Source organism: Geospiza fortis, unplaced genomic scaffold (assembly GCF_000277835.1).
Source record: "Geospiza fortis unplaced genomic scaffold, GeoFor_1.0 scaffold98, whole genome shotgun sequence".
Lineage (NCBI taxonomy): Eukaryota > Metazoa > Chordata > Aves > Passeriformes > Thraupidae > Geospiza > Geospiza fortis.
In genome coordinates, this window is record NW_005054306.1 from 4,391,621 (window position 1) to 4,407,073 (window position 15,453).

Sequence of the window (15,453 nt, forward strand, 5' to 3'; positions counted from 1 at the left end):
TGCTCGTATATCTCACCAGCCTCTCTTCCAAAATGGGGCATCAGGACAGGAACTGGTTGAAATCTGTAGGACAAAGAATGCCAAATTCTGTGCCACCCAGTCTGTTTCCCTGCTGTAAACTGCCTGCCCTCCCCCTCTGTCCCACTCATTGTGCTTCTCCCTCCTTCTCCACAAGCTTAAAACAATGCCTGGTTCCAGACATGGGAAGGCACGAGGTATGGTGTCCTGCAGGCATGGGTACCACCCCAGCACTGGGATGTGTGCTGTAAATCGTCTCTCCAGGCACTAAGAACTTGTCAAACAAGAGAGCAATCCCTTTGTCTGAGGGCCTCTCTCCACTTCTCCCAGCCTGCTACAAGCTGTAAGCAGGAACATCAGGACAACATGCCCACAACTATTTCAGAAACTGGACATTATAGCAGACAGACAGTTCCATGACCCTCTTTGTTTCAAGGCTGACACTTTTCAGTGTCACATCTTGGGTACCAAAGTGCTGGCAGTGCCAACAGACCACATTCTCTCACCTATGGGTTGTCCACTTGGGTGAAGAGGTCTGAGTCTTGCCTCTCAGGGTGATAGAAATCCCATTTTTCCTCCTCATGCAAGCCATGCCATAATGGCAAGAAAAGCCCTGTGGGTGCCTCTGATCCCTACTGCCTATCTCAGACAGGGATAGGTATTCACAAAACTTTGTTCTTCACAAGATCCTTCCTCTTCCCAGTGTGAAACAGGAGATAGATGGTCCTTTCTATGACAGGGGAAAAGAGAGCCTTTTCTAAGGAGCTCAGGGGGCCTTTGTCACCTTGGGAAATCCAAGCTCTCTTTTCAATCCACTTGCAAAGACAGATCCTCCTGAGAAGGCCCCAGTTCCCCTCCACTGCTGCCTCAGCCTATAAAAGCTTTCCCATTTTGGGTCTGGGATATGAGACTGGACTGAAATCTGTGAAGACTTTGGATACTCAAATGTAAGATCTAGGCTGCCCTTATGTAAAACTGGCAGAGGGGAGTGATGGTGACCATGAGAATTGTTAAGACCTCCTAGATGAGCAACAGGGGAGTCCTGGTGGGAAGGAATGGCCCTGGCCTAGAGCCTGGGCAGGGTGTAACCAAGGCAGGACATGACTGTCCAGAAAATTGCTGACTTAGTGATATGTAACACACAAAAAATTGCTTCCAGCTACTTGGTGTCTTCCTTGTGCAGGTGGAGGAGAGTGAGCCAGAAGGACTTTTGGCATGTGAGGGTTTTATGTAGTGAGGGATGAAGGGGTAGGACGGTGTTGAAAGAGGAGAGATGCCACTGGTTGTCTTTGATGTGCTCAAGCTGCCACGTAATAAAACTGTCCAGAATTTCAGGACACAGCCCATGCCTGAGATTACTGTCATGGCTCCTACAAGAAGTTATATATTGCAGGCACTTAAACGCACATCCTGTGGACTCCTTCTCCTTTGGTGGGGGAAAGAAACATTTATGAAGTGCAGACATCCTCTGCAGCCATGGCCAACCCTGTGTTCAGCTACAGATTTGTAAGTAAACATAGGGCTTAAGTGCTTGTTTTTGCGTGGAATGGTATTTTCACCTTAACTCTGCCCTGGCTGGTGACAGCCCCGGTGCATCCACTCTGCTGGCAGTGACTAGAGAATTCCTGCAGCCCAGTCAGGAACATTGCTCACCCTCTGAGAGCAACACTGCACCAACTAAAGTGTATACATGGTTTTTCTCTCTTTGACCTTTGCACAGCATGCAATGTCTGCTTAAACCCTCAATAAACCTGCAGAAATCATAGCTTTCTCACACCACTACCAGGAATCCTTATGGCAGGAAGACTTTTGTGCTGACTGGTGACAGAGCTGCTCTGACTGGAGGCAACACCCCACATGGGGAAGTGCTGGGCAGAGGGACCCATCCATTCCACAGAAACATGCCATTGTATTTTCTGCTACCTCATTCAGTTGTCACAGCCACACCTTTACTAAGCTGCTCCCTGTTAATGATGCCAAAGTTCACTGCCGATCATCAGATGCCCTCCAGTCCCCACATTCTCTCCTCAAATATCAGCTACTGGCTGCTAGGTGCCAGCAAACTTGAAATTCCTGGTAAAAGTCTGGAAGATTAGTTTTGCTGAGTTCCGTCTTCTGAAGTGGTGTGAGACACCACAGGGTAAACTGAACTCCACCTTGATGCTTCTCCTGCTCAATTTGATATATGGATCTGACTGCTTGATCACAGCACAGATTGGAAAACTGAAACTGCTCTAGGGCATTTTCCATTAAATCAGCTGCAGTGCACACAGCCAGACTGTTGAGTATTTAGATACTTTTTTTAAAATAAAAGGACTAAAAATGCAGCTAGAGGCATCTTGAAATGCAGGGCATCCCCTGTTAATATCTGTGCTGATGAAAAAAAGAAGGGATTAAATTATTTTCCATGTAATGCATGGCTTTCATCTCACCCCTTTCCTCTTCACCTGAATGCCTACAATCTTCAGGGGGGCAACAAGAATAAAAAGCTCTTTCTGCATAGGCAGATCCAATCACCCCCCCCCCCCAAATCTTAATCCATTGGACACTTGGCAGGGTTTCAACAAAGAGCCATGGGGCCTCCAGTTCCCCCATGCAGAGAATCTGGCCCTGCTGTGACCCTGCCATGAGCTCTGGTCTGCACATTACAGAACTATTTTCTTCCCTTTCCATCCATCTCAAAAGCAAGGATTAAAATTTAAGAGTTTATGAAAAAGAGATTTGATAGTACCAGACATTCAGACAGTCATCAAACCTTGCAGTGAACCAGTCTGACAGAATAAAAAGAGTGAGGCCTCTGTGGGAGTTTAACTGTAGGTATCCTATAGTAAATGCAATACTGTAGAGAGCTATTTGCTCCAGAATATAATAGTTTTACACTGCTTTCATTAGTTGTCTAGAAATTATATTAATTGAATTGAGCATAATTAAAACAGTAGAAATGAATATGTTGAATTGTCCCATGACCATGGCAAAGCAGCTTTGAGTCAGAACTGTTTTCAAGCATACACAAAACTTACACATTCTCCTTTGAGCTCAGTTAATATAAATAAACATTGCAGCTTAAACATATGGCCCATTCCCATTCCTTTTTCCAGGTGAAGCTGGACATTTTTCTTACCTGGGTATGGCACTCTCCCTTTTGTTACCAGCTCTGTCAGCAGGATCCCAAAAGACCACACATCTGACTTTATTGTGAACCTTCCGTACAGTGCTGCTTCTGGTGCAGTCCATTTAATGGGGAATTTTGCACCTAAAGAGAGAAAACATGAGCCTTAAGCACAACAAGGACAGAACCAAAGCACCAGATCACAGGTGACTCTTGTGTTCTGCAGCACATGCAGGTGGAAGGAGCTGCAGACAAGTGTTACCCAACAGCTCCATAGAGTACACTCAGAGAGGACAGGTGGGCAGAACGTGTAGGGCATCAGGAAAGACTAAGCAGGGAAAGGGTCAGTTTGTCCCACATCACAAGAGACGAATAAGACATTTTAACTCAAGTTTGAAGTTTTATAAAATGAAAAAAAAAAACCCACCCCAGTTTTAAAAACAAACAAGCCAAATATAATAGAAATAACTTCTCCCAAAGTGTTTTAAATATTTGCAAATCAAACACAGTTACTACGTAGAAGCAGAACTGAGATATACTGGATATGTACTTCCCAGTTTGCCTGCTCAAGCTGAGCAAAATGCAAACAAACAAACATGGTGAAAACAAAAATTCAAAGCAAATTCAGTATTTCATTAGAAACACACAAGGACTTTAAAATAATACTGCCATTTGAGTTGCTTGGAGTGCTTGATGTCAAGGCACGACTGGCCTGTGATTTATAACTTGACAGTGTACTTTAAGCTCCTGGCACTGCAAAGCCTGTAGTGCCTTAAATACGTGCAGCTCTAATGTGCTCATCCATCATCAGAGCTTGCAGGAGCCAGTTGCAGTAAGGATAGTGAGATAACAAACCTTTAAACACTGATTTATTTGCTTTTCTAATCACTGAGTGTTTTCTTATGAAAAATATTTTCAGTATGACTTTAAAGAAAAGTCTTGTGGTAATAATTAACTCACAGTATGTACAAAAAATATGCAGACATTTCCCTGGTGCCTTGTATTAACATACAGGCAAAAGAGTTGCACTGCTTATTGCTGATCCCTAGTGACAAGCACTCTTGAATTTGGAAACAGACTGACTTTGACTTCACATCACCCTCTCATAAAAGTTCCCTCTGCTTTCAGGAGGAGTGTGAAAGGGTAACAATGTGGACAAATCACTCAGGGAGTGAACTTATGGCACTGTTTGGAGTTCCCTGCTGGCACTGCTCTGCCATCACATCCAGGGCTCAATGTCCTGTATCTTCTGCCACACACCCCAGTCTGACTTAGAGTAAAAAAGGAAACAGGGTAATTCTCATCTCCTTACTTAGTAAAACTTCGATGTGCTAAAATTTTTTCTGCTCTACATGTAAATGATCCTAAGATAATCTAATACTCTAGTACAAATATATTTTTTTTCCTAGGGAGTATTGCAGTTGATCAAGTCCTGCTAAATGACTGGAAAATGTCCTGCTAAAGGATAAAAAAGATGCATGAGAAAGTTTCAGATACCTAATGCCTGAAGTCAGGAACTTAAGTCTAGTTAAGCATCAGCACATCACTGGCTAGATGTGCAAAGGAGGATTTTGGATGCCTGTTCACTTTTTAAAACCTGTCTCTTATGTATTTTCATTGGTTGATATGTACGCAGGAACTAAAATTTGGGTGCTTGGCTTTGGTCTCAATCTCCTTCACTTACACTTCTTTGTGTGACCAACTTTAGCTTACAAGACTCAAAATTTGCAGAACTTCATTTTTTCCTTTTGCCTTGGCTGTGCTGTGTGAGTCCTTTGCAGCAGAAACTGCCATCACTTGAGCCTCTCTCCTGGAATCTGGCCCTGCTCCAGCAGCACCAGCAGCCACATGGGCTGGGCAGCTGGCTGCTCCAGCTGCCAGGAGGTCCTGGGGCTGTACAGCCCATGCCAATTCCAGAAAAACTGCAAGCTGCATGTGTCTGGTGGTCAGGCTGCCCAGGCCAGCAGTGAATGCCTTTAGATGGGCCTGTGCAGGCAGCCCTGGACGTGAGGGCCAACGTCTCTCTGCTCTCTCCTACGTGCAGCCCAGATACACCCTGTGCCAGCTGGATGAAGGAATAGCTCCAGGCTGGCCAGGAGCCTGACGCCTTGGACCTTGGCTGGTGATGGGTGAGATGGACATGCCGGGGGGTTTGATTGTTCACATGTTGCACACATTTTATTCAACAATTTTCTTCTTCTTTAATCAGCTGTGTTTGTCTGAGAAACTTAGCCAAATCTGCTCAATTTTGCTTCAAACTCAGATCCAAAGGTAGCAACCACCTACAACTCATGTTTGGAGGAAGGAAATCTCTTCAGACTCTTTTGTGGCCAACTCCCCCAGTATTTTTGTCTTCCTCAACCTACTGCCAGTGTGTCACTGGGAGATGAGTATGCGGCGTATTGTCAAACCATAGGAAAATGAGAAGCAAGGTAAGTCCCTGAGAAGGGGGATCAATTCCAGGACATCCCTTTTCCTGAGAGCTAGAGCAGTACAGTCCTCACTGGGGTGTGATGAGCACTGCTGGAAAGATGAATGATCTGTGCTGAGGATTTTCCAACGACAGGACAGCTATTCATTACTTCTCTATGCTGCCCCTGCTGTGGATGATTCTCTGTCTAAAGCAACTAATACAAAAAATCACGTTCTGCAGTTTGTGCAGCATTTCCTGATAGATGACAGATTTGGAGTGCTAGATGGGGAGGAGAAAAATGCAAGCTTGGCAGAGAGCTTGCTAGCAGAGCCCTGCCTCATGGTTTTCTGGCCCTGCAACACATGTTGGAGGCTAGATGGTTCAAGAGAGTCTGCAGTCCAGTATGGCAGAGCTGTCAGTGAAGGGAGAGCAGAGACCAGGGGGAACACACCAGGCTGGTCACCTGCAGGTACAACACATGCCCTGCCCTCACAAAAGGAGATCACACACAGCTTGTGTGAATGGCAGTGTGTGTGTTTGTCTGACAGGGATTCTCCAAAGTGCTGTCCCTCATTCAGTGCCTGGAACTGGAGACAGAGAGAGACAGTGCACTGCTGTGAAAGCACAAAAATTCCCAAATGTGTTGAGCACTGCCCTGAAGCCTTCTGCTTGCTGTAGCTCCATGGAGTGTTAGCACAGGCTGGATGCTGTGTGTGGTTCCTGATGGACACACAGTTCCTGTGCTTAACTCTCTTCCCAACACACTGATTAAAACTCCCAATGCCTCTCTCTGCCCAGGCCTCAGAAGCTTATTAAACAAACTGACTTTGTGCTGCAAACAAATTACAGCATCAGATAAAACGTGTATTACTGACAAGCATGTTAATAAATCTGATAAGCCAAATCACCCCATCTGACAAGGCGGCCCATCTCCTGCTCTGAAGGCGGATTTTGCATCAGTGTGGGAGGGATTTCTCTCTTTTTGTTGCTGGAACCTGTTTTATTACAAACCAGCACGAGTAACCCCATGCATGGACACAAACAGCAGACTGCATTCATCAGGTCAGGATGACCTGTCTTTGCCCCAAAACAGGGTACTAATCTGCAGCTTTTATCTCAGTCCCTCTTCTTTTTTTAAATGTTACAGCCCGGGGAAAGCCTTTTTTGGATTTTTGCACTGCTTGTAACCACATGAAACCAAAGCTGCTGATACAATTTATGGCCAGAGCAGCAGCCCCGAGCCTGTGAGGATTTTTGTGAGGCGCAGCCCTATTCTTGGGACCTCTGCCCGACTCTGCCCAGGCATTCACACAGGTTATCTCCCAGGAGGATTTCCCTGGGAAAAATCAATCCATGGTCCTGTTTTAATTCTTTGCTGGCTTTAAGCGGGTCATGTGATGAGAAGGAGCAGAGGGGGCTGGGATGATTGAGTGACCTTGAGATACAAATCTCAGCATGGCTTCTTCTGAGGCAAGCGAAAATCCCTCAGAGCTCTGGTTTCTTTTCAGATCTAAATCTTGATGAAGTAGAAACCTCTGAAATTCATGCCCCAGAGCCACTGCCAGCTTGATAATGATCCTGTTTCTGGAAATGCTACAAAGCTGCTACCTCTTGTACCTTAAAGCCAAACCCAGTGGAGGACTCCAAGCTCTAATGACCCAAAAACCCAGGGACCACTCGGGTTAGCAATCAGGGAATGTAGTGTGGCATTGGATTGCTTCTGGGGCTGGAAAGGGAAAGCTGTAAAAGGTAAAAACGGAGTGCTGAAGCAAGCATGAAACAGGGAACGAGTCAGCCCCGGCGGGCGATGATGAGTGCCGTGTGGGAGGGACCGTGCAATCACATTTTTTGTGCTGTGAGGACGAACGAACGTGGAATGACAAGCCTGGCAAACATCAGCGATGAGGAGCGGGCTCCACAGGCGGACCCCTCCCGGGAAGCAGCTCTGAACACCCCTCTGGCTCTCTGCCTGCAGCCCCCCTTCTTTTCCCTTCCCTTCCTTCCCCTCGCCCTGGCTGCGCTCCTTCCCTCCCAGGGCCGGGCAGAAGGCGCCTCTGCAGGAGCGGAGCGGGATCCCCCGGGACCCGCTGGCTCAGAACCAGGAGCCCTCGCTCCTGGGCTGGCTCAGGGAACCGCAGGTAAAGAGCGAGAACAAAGCCCTGGATGCTGCAGCCTGCAGTGCAGTCAGTCACAAACAAACCAGCTCTGATCAGCTGGTGAACAAGTCTCTGCAAAGAGCCTGGAAGGGGAGGGGGGGAAATCCCTGCCTATTTCTAGGAAATCAAACTAAGAAGCATCACTTGAAATCCCTGCCTATTTCTAGGAAATCAAACTAAGAAGCATCACTTGATTTTAAGCAGGGCAGGAAGGAGTTACTTCTAAGTGTTAAGGAGGCAAAAATGATCTGTGAGTTTACAAACATGTACTAGAGCTCCCAAAATAGCTCTGACTCGTCTGGAAGGCATCAGAAAGATCCTTATTGTTTCACGTGTGCTTAGAGTGGCACTACTGCAAGTGCTGCGGGTGTGTGCAGTAGAAACATGGCCTGGAAAACAACTCAGCACTTTTTATTTATTGAGAAAATTTTAAATTTGTATCAGCTGCTGCTGCTTAGAATAGTAACGACTCTAACCCAGTGACTCTGTGGTGCACTGGCACTCTCCACAAAAATGCCATGTGCTCGGCCAGAACTCCACATAACTGTGAACCATATCAGTGCAAGGATAGCAGAACTTCGTGGGAGATCCTTTTTTGGGGATGATGGGAAGTTTGTCCTGTAGGATACCAGGAGTTTTAAGTCTTGCCTTACAGAGCTGACACAAGCATCATCACCAATGGAAGGGAGCAACACTCCATGCCTGACACTGTGTGTGTGGGGAAGATGTTGCAACAGCAACAGCCAAAAGAAGCAATGGGACAGGCTGCAATACAGTCCCCCAGTGTAGCCTTTGAAATGGGTGTCACTCCAAACAGGCGTTTTTCCCCTTTGATTACTCACTTCCTCTAAAAGCAAGAGGAGCAAAATGCTCATTACAAGCCAAGAACTATTTTTTTTTGTATAATTTAATGGCAGCCACAGGCTGCTAGTCACACACTTTAAATCATTAGTGGCATGACCATCTCTTTCCTTCCTGACAATTGCTGAGAAATGGCAGTGCAGACAACGAACTGTTTTTTATTTACCTCTCATAAATCAGGAGCAGTCAGGCCTCCTTTGTTCAAACCCAAAAGAAAATAAACCGGTCAGTAAAACATTACCACCAGGCTAAGTAATACCCACACAGGTTCAGGAATCCTGCACTCTATCCTGCTGGGGCTCAAAGCATCTCCATCTGTTTCCTTTCAAAATATTTAATCAGAGACAAAAGTGACAGTGGGGGAAGGGAGGAGGAGATCAAGCGAAGCTGGAGAAAACCACCTCTTCCCCATGCCAACAGTGAGCTCTGTACTAACACACTTAAGCCAAAAGAAGGATGGCTGCTGAGAAGAGTGACCAGAGACTTTAATCTTCAGATTTTGCAAGGAAAAACATTTCACTTCTCCCACAGGAGCTGCCAGTCTGGAGCGCTCCCTGTTCCCCTCCCCTCTGCTGGCCAAGCTTTCCTCCTGTGTCAAAATTCCCACTGAAGCAGTAGTCAGCTAGATAAACAGAGCAGTCCCCAGATGCATCCCCTTGGAGGCTGAAGTAATAGGTCATGGGAAACAAGCAGAGGCAACCATTTCCTCCTGATACTGTGATCTCCAACAAGCATTGCTCAAACTGAAGCTTAACTAAACAAGCCAGAGCTAAATTCCAGCTGAAAAAAAAGATCCATTGGTGCATTAGAAACCATTTTTCTTCGCAATAAATCAAAGGTCTTGGGCTCACCCTGCTTGGAAGCCAGGTTAATTGCAATGAAATGTAAATTGAGTGTGTGTGCTGCTTGGTCAAAAAAAACACCCCTTCCTACTCCTTAAGGAAGGATCCAAAGCTAGGATCTTGGGAAGCAGCATGCGGTATCATCAAACCTAGAAAATGCAAATCACAAAGGGACAAAAAATATTAATGAAAGTAGGAAAACCTTTCTACTTGACACCTGTGGTTACAGCTCTTTGGGTCTCTCTTTTAAGGAAGTCTGTAGCTCTGAAGGACTTCAGCCAGACTTGGAGATCAGGGGAAGAAATTATTGTCCATTGCCCTCAAGTATGGGAAGGATGGATGACTTCTCCATACTGGCACAAGGAGATGAAGCCAGGCAAACATGGGTCAGATGTCCAGATCATCAGCAATGCATTTTAAAAGCCAAACTAATTCTCCCTTCCCAGACACTTTTTCCTCAATACAGGTGATTTCTGCCATGAAAAAAGGGCAGGAGATACCCACAATGCTCCCTCTCCCTGCCAGGCCGGGTGTTATACTTTTCTCAAAGTTTCTCCACCCCAAATCCAGTGATTTTTATTTAAAAATCTAAACTTCTCCTCAGTATCAGTCAGGTAGGTTTTCACAGCTTTTTTAACATGTGAAGAGGGCAAAACTATCCTGAGAGATTTAAACTGGGATGCAAACAGGTCATCATAGGATTTCCTAGAGATCAGGAGCCTGAAGAGATTTGGCCAGAAGTAGGTCACATACTTGTCTATGAAAACAAATAATTAGTCATGTAAAACTATACATTGGGTGGTTTCCAAAGGGAACAAAAGACATGGCAGCAAATCAGGCAGAAATGGAGATAATATAGGACACTGTTTCAAAGCCATTTTGTAGACTGGATCTGCCTGCCTGGTTCAGGGAAAACTCTTCTTGTTTTACACAGGGGAACAGCAAGCAGGCAGCTTTCCATCTGCCAGAGCCTCTCCAGACACTCTTATTGCTCTAGAGAGAATGACACAAGCCTATTTTTTTCTAACAAGAAGCAATTCCCGCCCTCAGGCTGAAATCAATAGTAGTTAAGGCTCTACATTAGTATCTGTCACAGGTTCCTCAAGGACCTCACTGTCTGACTGTGAAGCAGGCACCTTTCAGGGTGGATGCAGCCTGTGCTCCACACCCCTGTGACTGGGTACTGCCCACAGCAGTTCATGGGGCTGAGAACAGCTTGAGATCTAGTGCTGCTCCCAGGCCAGGGCAAGGCATGCTGGAAACTCTCCGGCTCCTTCTGTCAACACTTAGAGAAAAAGTTACAGAAAGAGGTTAGCTGTTTCCTCAGAATTAATGGCAGGGTCCATGCTGAAACAGGGACTTTGCTCAAGAGAAGAAACTCACAAGAGGAAACCCACAAAGAGAGTTTTTGGTGATGTACAACAGGGTTTAACGGGATCCTCCCTGGCTTGGGCACTGAAAGGATGAAGTTGTGTTTACCAACACATATTGAGCAAGCACGACCAAAGTACTGCCAGCAGAAAGAGAACAAAACTGTAGCTCTGCAGCTTGGACCAACATCTGACAACTAAGCACGACTTGTAAAGAATAACTAAAAAGAGCCTGTGACATGGCTCAGTTTGAACACACGTGCATTTTAGAAATAGCTACAAAACTCTTTGACACATTTCTATAGTGTATCAATGGTCCTCTGTAGCCAGCACCCTGTGTAGCACTGGAAGATGTCATTTTTAATAAAATGGTTTTTTAAGAAAAGGAAGAGAAAGGGAAAGGGAAGGGGAAAGGGAAGAGGAAAGGGAAAAAGGGAGGGACGGAGGGAAGGCGGGAGGAAGGAAAAGAAGAGAGAAAGAGAGAAAGAGAGGAAAGAGAGGAAAGAGAGGAAGGAAGGAAGGAAGGAAGGAAGGAAGGAAGGAAGGAAGGAAGGAAGGAAGGAAGGAAGGAAGGAAGGAAGGAAGGAAGGAAGGAAGGAAGGAAGGAAGGAAGGAAGGAAGGAAGGAAGGAAGGAAGGAAGGAAGGAAGGAAGGAAGGAAGGAAGGAAGGAAGGAAGGAAGGAAGGAAGGAAGGAAGGAAGGAAGGAAGGAAGGAAGGAAGGAAGGAAGGAAGGAAGGAAGGAAGGAAGGAAGGAAGGAAGGAAGGAAGGAAGGAAGGAAGGAAGGAAGGAAGGAAGGAAGGAAGGAAGGAAGGAAGGAAGGAAGGAAGGAAGGAAGGAAGGAAGGAAGGAAGGAAGGAAGGAAGGAAGGAAGGAAGGAAGGAAGGAAGAAAGCAAGAAAGCAAGAAAATAGAGTGCTTAGAGAAGCAGCTCCATTGCACAGAGGCACAACTCTTTGACCTGCTTGAAATAAAGAAAGTAAGAATAGTACAGGAGTGATAATAGAGGTTAGTAAATACTAGAAGGCACACTACAAAAGAAATACCCTACATACACTTTTCTGGATTTCCACATTCAGACTCTCATAACCAATACATAAAATATCCTCTTTGCTATGGCACCATGAAGGTCCTGTCTTTGCTGTCATTTCCAGCTGTGTTCTCACTCATCACCTTTGTTTCATTTTGGTTTTCAAAGAAAAGACAACAAAATAAGACATTTTCTTTAGGACATGCATTCAGCAGTGAACTTCTGACTAGGAGTTAATATGAGTTGAAGATTTACTGAAAACAGCCCCGAAGCACAGGAGAGAGAGCTTTTCAAACCCACATTCTCCTCTTCCCCTGCCACAAGAACGACACTCAGTGCTGCATTTACCTTGTCTGGCTGTATATTCATTGTCTTCAATCAGTCTTGCCAATCCAAAGTCGGCAATCTTGCATATTAGGCCGTTGCCCACCAGGATGTTGGCAGAGCGCAGATCTCTGTGTATGTAATTCATCCGCTCGATGTACGCCATGCCCGCGGCCACCTGCGAGCAGCAGGAGAGACAAGCCATGCATTTAAAACAAACTCAGTTCATACTTGGGCTACAAAACACCCACACCTCAGTGCTCAGTGCTCTGGAGACACACCTGGGCCGCCATGTCCACCAAGTTCGGTAACTTCAAAGCTCTTCCTTCTCCATCCTTTAAGAAATCTAGCAAACTCCCTGTGAATGAAGAGTTGACATAATAGAGAGATGTTAGGAAGACAACTCATCAGAATGGAGGTGCAGCAATATGTGTAATATTAAAGACAGCAATGTTTCAAGTTCAAGGGACAGTTTCAAAAAAACCCATGATACCTCCAAGTTTTCCTATTGTACTCGCTTCACTCTTTAAGTTGGCTTGCAGAAGAACGTTGCAACTAGTACAACGAGAGTTGCAGGGAAAGGAAACAGGATTGTTTTAAATTTTCCTGACCATTACTGGGAAAGTTGATCTTTCCTAACTTTTCCAGTGCTCTTTAAAACTACATGGCTGCTGCTCTCTAAAGGCCTCAGCTAACTGCAAAGCAGCAGCTCAGTTCCAATCCACACAAATTATAGAAGAAGTCAGATCCTAGCTCAACGTGCTCCAAAGGAAAGGTCAGCCCAGAGCCTGGTGAGCCCGAGGGGGATAGCATTGGCAAAGGCTGTTTCTCCTTAGAAATTAGTGGTGCTCCTCCCCTAGGTAACCCAGAACTAAATACAGCATGAATCATTAATTTTAGAAGACAAAGAAGAGATGAAATGGAAGCAACTTTAGCAAAAGTTATAAGAACATCACTTTCCTGTGCAAGGGAAAACAAGAAAGTACCCTGTTGCATTAAAGAAAGAGCCTAGGATGTATAGCTTCTGTCCTCTTGTATCTTGTATCTGAACAGAGAAGTGTAGCAGTCTCCTTTAAATAAGGTCAGAGAATTGGTTTAAAAAATAAAGGAAAAAGACAGATGATTAAGCGTTTCTCCCTTGATAAATTGTCAGCCTCAAGCTCAGATCCAAAGATGTAAAATGTTACAGTACAAACCAGTAAAGTAAGCCAAAATAAACCCCATATTTCAGAGGGGTTTTGAAAAGTCTTTATTTTTAAAGGGAAAAAGCATATGCTTGTCACTGAGACATATGATTAAAGTGTGAGTTAGTCAGGGCTTGGATGCCTCTGAGGAGGGAGGTGGGCAAGCACCTGCCAGGAAAATAAAAGTCAACTCCAAATAGACTGAAAGAATGCACTTAAAATTTCAGAGTGTATCCTCCAATGTACAATGAAACTTCTCTGTGAGAACTTATGTTTCCTATTTGGTTCATTTGCTTTTCCAAAACAAGCAGATTTTTTGCTCTGCTCTCAGTACCCTGCTGGAGATCTGATGGAGTGAAAAGTTTTCTTTTTCTCATTTTACTACACTGTTACCAGCTAAGTAGCTTAAGGAAGAGACAAGGGGGAAGGGGAAAGCGAGGGAAAGAATAATATGTGCAAATCATGTATTAAGATGGTAATGGGATGGGCTGAAAGTGAAGTGTGATCTGAGAATGAGGTGCAGTGACAAGATTCAGGATTGGCTAAACTAGGAAACAGAAATCCTAGGCCAACAAGTAAACACTGAAAGAAGATGTCCTAAGAACTATCTGATGCCAGGAAAAGCTAGGATCTTGGGAAGCAGCATGTGGTATCATCAAACCTAGAAAATGCAAATCACTTGTCAGGGAAGTTTGGATGCTGATGCAGTTGGAATAACTTAGCCTGCACCAACTTCTCTTTCCCCCCAGCTAGTACAGATTTTCTTTGTGCATCAGGTTTTGGGCCCAGTGGAATTCATAGTTCTTCTGAAGCCAGAGGTGACTCTAGTTTCCTGTTCCCTCTCTCCTTCCCTGAATGCACCCTGTTGCACCTCCCTCTGTATCCCCAAGGAGAAACAACAAAGAAAAAATATTATCAAGCACAGTAGCTCTGGCTTCACCTTTACTCATGTACTCTGTGACAATATAGATAGGCTCTTCAGATACCACAGCATAAAGTTGGACCAATTTGTCATGTTTTAGCTTCTTCATGATTTGGGCTTCCTCTAAGAAGGATTCTGGAGACATGGTGCCAGGCTTCAGGGTCTTGATAGCCACTTTAGTATTTCCATTCCACGTACCTACAAGCACAGACACTTAGTTAGATTAAATATCTTCTGCACCTTTTTCTGCCTGATGCCTAATGTAAGCAAGGAAAAAAATAGCAAGGACATTTAATACAAGCTTTAAGAAAAAGGTTGGTTTTCCATGTTGCCTTATCATATTCCTCCCACACCTCCTTCATATTTTAGTCTTTTTCTGTTACACTGAAAAATAATACTCCCATTGGCACTGGGGCACAATTGCTGTTGTCCTACTCAGACAGTGTTTCCAGCAATCTCCACAGAAACCTTCTCTGAGTAAGAAACTTGGGACTGCTGAAACCCATCTTCATGTATTCCCTTGCTAACAAGTAATTGCTCCAGACAACAACACAGCTCCAGTCACAGATTTGGACAACAAAACTGGTTAAACCAGAATTTCTCATTTGCAACACATTTTAACATTTTGATTTTGTTCTGAGTCAGATTAAAAAAAAACAAACAAACAACAAACAAAAAACCTCCTGAGAAACAAATTGATTTCATTTTAGAAACACAGGTGTGTTTCCAAACTGAAATGTGTCCTTTTCCTTCCCCTCCTTATCCCCAGAAGCTGCTGACAGAAAATGAGGTGTTCCTGTCCACTTCAGTTTGCTCTTTACTTGTGGTCAGCACTGAAATAGACAAGTTGCATCATTTTTCAGCCATCAGCTACCAAGCCTTCTGGAACATCCAAAAGCCTGCACAAGAACCTGGAGAGAACTGGGGAAGGCTGACTCAGGGCATTGTGCAAGAGGTGGGGCTTCACTGGGGTATTAGAAAGGTGGAGGAGGACTGGAAAGAAATAAAACCTAGAAGACCTATTTATGTAAACAGTGGGGATTGTTTTTTTTTGTGGGAAGGAAAAGGAAGGACAATTAAAATGGGCAGAAATACCCCTTTCCTACTGCCTTCTGCTTGTCCTTTGCCCAGACTAGCCAGAACCCTGCTCCAGAGTCAGGTCTGACATGGCTTTGAATGTGATCTGTAGATAGGGAGCTGCTGTGTGATAAGGCAGAACAACACTA

The 15,453-nt window shown here is 44.8% G+C and overlaps 1 protein-coding gene across 4 annotated transcripts in view; it reads right to left on the reverse strand.

Annotated features, from left to right (window-relative positions):
• FYN (FYN proto-oncogene, Src family tyrosine kinase) overlaps positions 1-15,453 on the reverse strand; it is a 77,924-nt gene that overhangs the window by 10,080 nt on the left and 52,391 nt on the right. For all 4 annotated transcript variants that reach the window (XM_031066677.1, XM_005418430.3, XM_031066675.1 and 1 more), the window contains 4 exons: positions 14,246-14,425; positions 12,403-12,479; positions 12,146-12,299; positions 3,140-3,271 (listed from right to left, as the gene is read on the reverse strand). In XM_031066677.1, the coding sequence (XP_030922537.1) occupies positions 3,140-3,271; positions 12,146-12,299; positions 12,403-12,479; positions 14,246-14,425 (543 nt within the window). The remainder of the gene's footprint in view (positions 1-3,139; positions 3,272-12,145; positions 12,300-12,402; positions 12,480-14,245; positions 14,426-15,453) is intronic.